This window comes from Falco rusticolus, chromosome 10 (genome assembly GCF_015220075.1).
Source record: "Falco rusticolus isolate bFalRus1 chromosome 10, bFalRus1.pri, whole genome shotgun sequence".
Lineage (NCBI taxonomy): Eukaryota > Metazoa > Chordata > Aves > Falconiformes > Falconidae > Falco > Falco rusticolus.
The window spans coordinates 35,662,944-35,670,786 of NC_051196.1; the positions used below are offsets into that span (position 1 = coordinate 35,662,944).

General features: G+C 52.7%; 1 protein-coding gene across 4 annotated transcripts in view; it reads left to right on the top strand.

Moving 5' to 3' along the window:
* Nucleotides 1-7,843, top strand: part of CBFA2T2 (CBFA2/RUNX1 partner transcriptional co-repressor 2) — a 66,274-nt gene that overhangs the window by 55,298 nt on the left and 3,133 nt on the right. For 3 of the 4 annotated variants that reach the window (XM_037401929.1, XM_037401932.1, XM_037401931.1), the window contains 5 exons: nt 533-786; nt 1,465-1,550; nt 2,654-2,849; nt 4,593-4,661; nt 5,014-5,204. In XM_037401929.1, coding sequence (XP_037257826.1) covers nt 533-786; nt 1,465-1,550; nt 2,654-2,849; nt 4,593-4,661; nt 5,014-5,204 — 796 coding nt within the window. The remainder of the gene's footprint in view (nt 1-532; nt 787-1,464; nt 1,551-2,653; nt 2,850-4,592; nt 4,662-5,013; nt 5,205-7,843) is intronic. The other variant, XM_037401930.1, reaches the window with a different exon arrangement.

Genomic DNA, 7,843 nt, shown 5'->3' on the forward strand with positions numbered 1-7,843 from the left:
GCTCCCAACAACTATTCTGGCTGTTAATAAGACACCGATGGTTGCTCGTCCTGCGCTGCCAGCTCAGGCTGGGTCCCTCCTTCAGGCAGGTTCTGTCCTGGAGGGACTTGTTGGGTTGCACTGAAAAGCCTGGGCTGGAGAGCTGAATGGTTCTCCGCCTCCCCGGGTGGCAAGCGGAGGCACCACCAGGGCTGGGAAGGATGCGGTTCATTTTCACTAGTTTTTATTCAAAGTTATTTGTTGTTACGTAATTATGTGGAGCATGCCTCAAGTTTTATAAAAACTGTGAAATTTTATTTGGTCATGCTCAGAAAGATGAATCACAACACTTGAGCATCTTGAACTTTTTCTTTGACGGGGTCATTTTGTGGATTTGTTCACAAGTCAAGCACGTTTAGTTTAGCTCCCTGCCTTTATCCCCCAGTAAAATCATCACTGCCCAAACTCTGCTGATTTGGAATCTGCATCTTTCCCTTTCCAAGTACGTTTTTGCAGTGCTAACGATTACCTCTCTCTGCCGATGCGGTTGCAGAAGGGAAGACAGCAGCTTTGAGAGGGAGCCGCTGCCAACAGAGCCTCCAGCCAAGAGGGTGTGCACCATCAGCCCTGCGCCCCGGCACAGCCCTGCCCTGACCATCCCCCTGATGAACCCCGGGGGGCAGTTCCACCCCACGCCGCCACCCCTCCAGCACTACACCTTGGAAGATATTGCCACGTCCCACCTCTACAGGGACCCCAGCAAGATGTTGGAGCACAGAGAGATTCGGGACAGACATAGTGGTCTTGGTGAGAAAGCCTGGAGGGCTCTTAGTTGTAGGAGCTGTGGGGTCCAGTGGTTGAGCTTTGGCATCGGTACCTGCGTGGCCACTCGCGCCCAAAGCTGTGTAATGCTGGGCACATCCTCAGCGGCGTTTTTGCAGGGAATTCAGAGGAAACAAAAATGGGAAGATTGAGAGTTCATATTTCCCTGTGTATGTGTAAAGGCTGGAGCCACTGAGGATGAGGAGGAAGGACCTTGAGCGTAGCCAGCCCAGCAGGCAAGGACAGAGAGCGGGGGAATAGAGTGTGACTTCTCTGAGATCACTAAAGCAGGGGAGCAAAGCCTGACCCTCTGCCCTGTTTCTCCCCAGGGGTGTGTAGGAGGCGCATGCTCGGTTTCCAGCAGGGCAGCCTGAGTCACAGGCTCTGAGCTCCTGTGGGCTTATAAGGGAGCCAGCTCCCCAGGCAGGTCAGATCCAGACCTGTGGGTGGGTTGTAGCACTTCCAAGACAGTGACACAGCCAAGGATAAAAACACTGGCTTGGAATTGCTCCTGTACAGTCACCTCCTCGAGATGTGTTTTAAAATCCCAGCTATATGTGACTGGATTGACGCTTTTTGTTACCACTTTGGGGCCACCTTCCCTCCCCGGCACTGACAGCACTCGCTCCGTCGAATCACACTTCTGGCTGTGGTTTGTTGCAGGTTTGAATGGGGGATACCAGGACGAGCTGGTGGACCACCGCTTAACGGAGAGGGAGTGGGCTGACGAGTGGAAGCATCTTGATCATGTAAGGAACGGCAGAAGGTGTGGGAAGCTCTGGGACGCAGCAACCCAGTGTTCCACCTGGCCCAATTTGTGATTCTTGTGGTGGTGTTACCCTCTCCAGGCTTTCATAGTGGCCTGTAGAGGAGCAACCCACCATAAGAAGGTGGATGGCGGGGAGGGCAGATAGGAGTAGTAGCACTTTCCTGGCAGGTTTTCTCTGACCATGGTCAGTGGAAGCCAAAATCACTCTGGACAAAGAGGCTGGGGCTGGGGGGCTTCCCCTGCGGAGCGCGGCCGTGTGCTGCCCTGGCTGGCTGAGCAGCCAAAGCCAGCCTTGTCCCCACCCAGGTCTTTTCTGCCGCAGCCCTGGCAAGCACTGACAAGTGTGCAGGCAGGCTCTGTGCAGTAAGGATACAGAGCTTACAAAATAAGTAAACCCATCCTTTTTTGAGTTTTTCCTGAGGTGCTAGCCTTTTATGGGCCTCAGCTAGGCACCAGCAGCCAGACTTGGTACTTCTGGCAGGCTTTCTGCAGTCAGCCTTTCTCCTCTGAGCAAGGCTGCTCATCCAAGCACTTCACTGGAGCATTTCCCCCAAAGAGATGGGATTGAAGTTCAGCTTTGATCATAAATGCAGAGAGACCTCATGCCTGCTTATGCTCTAAAGCTGATGGAGGGGTTTTTTTGGAGGAGGATTGGCAGAGTAGAGGCCCCGTAGGTGAACATTTGTGAGTTGGGATGTGGCTGCGGAGAGCTGGCACCAGGATCACAGCCAGCCCTTGCGTGGACACCCTGTTTCCAAAGGGAAGTGGTGGGGTTTTCCCCTCCACCTTTAGGAGCGTGGCCTGAAGGTGTTTAGCCACCTGCTGTGGTGACCAAGGCTTTACGGTGCAGGTGTGACCACCTCCTTCCCTCCTAGTGCTGCGTCCCTGCCCAGTATCGCTGCTGTGTGTGCAGGGACGGGACCAGTCTTACCCACCTGTTGGACTCCTGCATCGTCCAAAATACCGCTCTGAGCCGGTTCCTGTGAAACAACCTCATGGTTCACCTTCCTGGGACGGTGCCTCCAACGAGAAATTCAGGAGATGACCTCATGAGCAAGACTGAAACCTTGTTGCTCCCTGCAGGCACTGAACTGCATCATGGAGATGGTGGAGAAGACGCGGCGCTCGATGGCCGTGCTGCGGCGCTGTCAGGAGGCCGATCGGGAAGAGCTCAACTACTGGAAGAGGCGATGCAGCGAGACGGCCGAGCCGCGCAAGGCGGGCAGCGAGCTCATCTCCCGGCAGCACAGCCCCAGCAGCTCCGACTCCATCGGCAGCGGTAAGCGAGGGGTGGGTGTGCTGTGCCAGGACCTTTTTAAGTAGGTGTCTAATTATGGCAAAGCTATATTAGGCGTAAAGTGATGATAATGTATTTAAATTATAATATAAATTAAATACTTAAGCAATGCATAATGTTCTCAAAGCTTTGAAGAGATTCAAGTCATGGGAGGGTGGAAGCTCCTGGGTGAGCTCCGAGAAGCAGCGTTTGCTGACCTCCGAAGGCAGCTTCTGCTGGTGCCGGGAAAAGAGCACCTTCCTTGTCACTGAGCCGGGCTTGCTGACCACACCGAGCCGAGCTCACCCAAAGCTGAGAAACCCCGGGGTGAAAAGGCAGGAGATGTGGTTGGTTCCACCCCTCTTCCCCTTCCAGTCTGTCTTGCCTACAGGAGGATTTTAAATGTCAAGGTCTACTAATTCTAAAAATACCAAAGGCTGCTGTAAGTGTGAGACCTACTACCTCCTGAGTTATTAATTCTGTTTTTGTGTCATGAGTCAACTTTACTTTATTAAAGCTGAGTAGTTTTCCCCTCCAGTATGTAAGGGTTTGACCCTATACAAAACAACCCAAATCTAGAATGCTGATTTTATTCATTCGGATATAATTCTAATTTCCGTCCAGATAGGCTGAAATAAAATCCTAATCATGTGATAATAAAAATTATGTTTTCTAACAATAAGTGCCAAACTAAAAATCTCAGTTTGGTATATATTCCACTTTCTTGTACACAAACTAAAATGTGAACCCTCCTGCAAGGGAGCCAAGTGCCCGTGGCTGCAGCCGTCCCCGCAGAGCAGCGTGCCACGATCCCGCGCGGCAGCTGGGTGTGTGATGACCTGAGGAGCCCAGCCAGCCTTTAGCCCTTCTGTATTTAAATATAGCATGACTAATACCCTTACAACCTCGTGTTGTTAAAGGTGACACAATTTAAAGTTGGGGTTTTTTTAGAAATGGGAAATGTTGTTGATGTTTTCTCCCCTCGTGGGACCTAGGGCTAATTTTCAGGCTCCATCGCTGTTGCGAGGAGGTGCAGTTAAGTGTCGAGAAGCAACCCCGGCTGTACCACAGGGTTAAACAACTTCACTGCCTTCGTAGGGTGCTTTTGGTCTCCCACCAGCCTCTGACCCAAATCACTTTTTATTTTGACCCTTCAGAAAGTTACACTGAGACCTTAAAAAAAACAGGATGAAGACAGAACACAGGATGAGGCTTCTGAAAAGCTTCGCTGTGTGACTGCAGTCTGTGCTTCAGTCCTGGCATGACTGTCCCATCTGTCACGTAGGCTCTTTGCGGGCTGGTGAGGGCTGGGGAATGTATGCGTCTCCGCCGTAAGAGGTCTTGCAGGCAGTTTGTCCATCAATTCAAGCCTTTGAATTGCCCCTGGGAGTGCAAAGTGCTGCGTTTAATGTAAACTGCTGGTCGTATAGATTGGTGCTCAGAGTCTCTGGACACTGCAGATGTTTGATGGCATGTGTTTATAAGCATTGCTGGTTGCTACAGAGTACCAGGAGATGGAAATTGGTTATACGGTGTCATAAATTATGCAGGGCACTAATTAAACGTTGTAATTTATCATCGGAGTGTTTGATGAGTGGCTTTAACTGTAGGAATCCTCTGCTCTGAGTTTTTAGCTGGTTAATTCTACCCTGTCCCATGATGTACTGAGGTACTGCTGGGTGCTTAAGCAGCAGCTGGGTGAGACAAGGGTTTGCCAACTTTTCCCTGTGTCCTTTATTCCAACAGATTCATTGCGGGAGTTCAGCAGCAGGTCGGGAACGGGCTACGTCACCGAAGAGATATGGAAAAAAGCTGGTAAGTGTTTGCTAGTAACCTCGGCGAGGGATTCTGCTGGTTCGGTTGAGGTAAACACAGATGCTGCAGATTTGGCTCTGCAGAAACAGAAGCCCAGCTGCAGGAACACCCCAGGATGTGCACATCTGGCTGCGAACCCCCCAGCCTGGGTCTCCCAAAGGGCTCTGCCCCTCCTGCACCATGCCAGTGGGGATCCCGTGGGGCTGCCTGGCCTGGCCGCTCCCAGGAGCATTCGCTGATGCGGTGACCTACAGGCGTGCCAGCCGCAGGGGACGCGGGGCTGCGCCTGGGCGCCTCGAGGGGGCTGGCCCCGCTCCCCGGGTGGGTGGGTGAAGCTGCCTTTTTCTTCCAGAAGAAGCCGTGAACGAGGTGAAGCGCCAGGCGATGTCGGAGGTGCAGAAAGCAGTGGCGGAGGCCGAGCAGAAGGCGTTTGAGATGATTGCCTCTGAGAGGGCTCGGATGGAGCAGACTATAGCGGACGCCAAGCGCCAGGCCACTGAGGATGCTTTCTTGGTGATAAACGAACAGGAGGAGTCTACAGAGGTAAGGTGCCAGGGACACCCTACACGGGGTCTTTCAGAGACTCACAAAGTCTCCAGGCCCTGCCCAGCTGTGACCCGGAGCCTGCAGGTCCCCCATCCCTTTTCCTTTTGGAAGTCTCTTTCCAATCAATAACTAAAGGGATGCACTGATTCCATAAAAAGAACCCTTTTGATTTTAATTTTGCTGGCAGGGGAATTGGCCTAAATGGCATCTGCGGCACCTGCGTGTGCACAGCAGCCACGTGAAGGCACTGCTGGGCACCGTGAGCTGGACCCAGTGTAATGAACAGGGATTTCTTGGGATTGAGGGAGGTGTGGAAGCAAAGGGAAAGAGAATACCAGTAGGCTGAGCTCTCCGTTTAGCTCAGAAATCTGCTGTTGTCGGGTACTTGATCTGTGCAAAACAGGAGGCGCTGTTTGTGGGCTTTAAAATAGCGCAGGGTAGAAGCCAGGCTGCAGGTAAAGCTACGTATACCTGACGGTCTGTGCTGCACCCTGTGTCAGTGCAGACCAGCCTGGTGCACATACGTTGTCTGGGATGATGTTGTTTCACTGGCTCCTGAAACACGGGCTGGGGCAGTGTGTGGCCACCTCATCTCCAGAAACAGGCTCCCCGCGTCCCCTGCTGCAGTGCTCCCATTCCTGCAGGGATAGGTGGGAAGCGTCGGTGCGGGGTGGCTGTCCCTGTGTTACAGAAAATCTCGTAAAGCCTAACAAGACTTTTTTCACTTTGGAAAAGAAGGGATGACTCTTAGTTTGTCTTAGCTGCTGGATGGGTGTCTTTTAGAGAATTTATTTCTACTCCTCAGTTATTAATTACCTGCACTGTTGCTTAACTGGAAGCTCTTTTGTTAAGCTTTGGAGATCTCAGCTGTACAGGGCAAGGAGAATTTCATGTCTGATCCCTGCGCTGCCATGTCCCGTCCATGTGTGGTTTGCTTGTTTCAATTTCTTTGCACAAATGCAAGAGCAGAGGCTTTGTTTCTGCCGAGCAAAAATCTGATGGGAATGTGGAGTTCATGTCTGCTGGGACCGCGTGGGCAGCCAGTCCATTTCCCTCTGCTGCGGGGTTTCAGTCCACCCTGCTGACGGGGGCTCGGGAATCTCTGGTGCCAGGGTCCCCGTGCACAGCAGGAGCTGTGTAAATACTAGGCGCTCTTACAGAAAGGTGTGTCGATACTCTGATCTTTCCCAATTAAATCACTGAAGGTTGAATGCAGCAGTTGGTAAACATGTGATGGGAGTGGGTGGAACTGCTCAGGAAGCCATGGAAGAGATGAGACAAGCAATGATTTTTCCGTAGGGGAATACCAGAGGAGTGTCCTTCTCCTCCAGCCATCCCGGGGAGCAGTGCAGGACCTCGAGAGCAGCTGAGCATCCCCCCACCAGCACGTTCCCATTCAAGCCCCAGAGCCTTTCTCTAAATGCCATGTTGAAAAGCTGTCATGTGTTCTGGCATGCTGTGTAACCTTTGAAATACAGTTTTAAAACACCGCTCAAAGTGTAAACAGCTGTAAAACAGTCACCCGGTTTTCCAAGAGTTACCACAGGCTTCGCTAGGAGGTTTTTTTGGTCACAAGCCCTGCTTCTGGAAGGCTGAGGAGCCCTGGGGGGATGATGCACTGGTTCTGGAGCGGCTCCGCTCCTGGCCAGCTCGCTTTGGCACTTTGCTGCCAGCCTGTAAATCATCACCAGGAGCTGGTGGCTCTGGTGCAGAGCCTGGGAGGGGGGATTCTCCTGCCCATCCCTGCAACAGAGCTGTCCTGATACAGCCCAGCATCTCCCGCCACCCCGCCTTGCTATTTCGACAGCTTTTTGCTTGTGGTGGCAGGAGCGGTGGCCAGCCCCAGGTGCCCCTGCGGGCAGGACTAGAGGCAGGCAGGCTCCGGCGGAGGCTGCTTTTCCACAGCTGAACCTGCCCTCCCCAGTATGGGGTTGCTAACATGCAAGTCCAGCTGCAGGAAAGCTAATCCGCCCGCTCCCCTCCTCGGAGCAGCTGCAGCCGCAGCTCCCGGCGCTGGCCCCTTGCCCCCGTGCTGGTGAGGAAGCGGTGGCACACTGTAAGCCCACCAGCTGATGCCTCTCCCGGCGGCCAGGGGGGCTTTGCTCCACTTCCAGATTGAAGCTCAGGCTCTGGCAGTGCTTCCACCTGGCTGGGAAGCTTTCAAATGAGCTTTTTCTTTTCCAAATTAGCCTGCTCCAACCTCTTGTGCAGCTAGGCAGGGTGCAAAGCAAATGGTGCCTGTGCAGCACGCTGTAATCCCTGTGGAGAGCACTTGGCTGGGAGCAATACTAAAATAGAGCTGCTTAAAACAGGAAATAAAAAGACCGAATAGCAGCATCTGCAGTGTGATTTTTAGTCCTCGCCTGCTGTTTCCTCTATGCGTTTGGGTGGATCTAGGGGAGAGGATGTGACCGTGCAGTCTGGCAGGCAGTTTTGGGCAGAGCAAAGGAGTAGGAGTTTGTACCCTTGGCAAAGAGCTGTGAAAATAGCAGGAATCAACAGATCACTCATTTTAATATTACTAAATCTGGGCCAGAGGGGGATGAACCGTCCCCTTCAGAGCTCTTGAGTCAGCACCGTCCTGCAGCTCTTGGAAACTAAACCCGTTTTAAAATGCAGTGTCTTTGGTCTTGCAG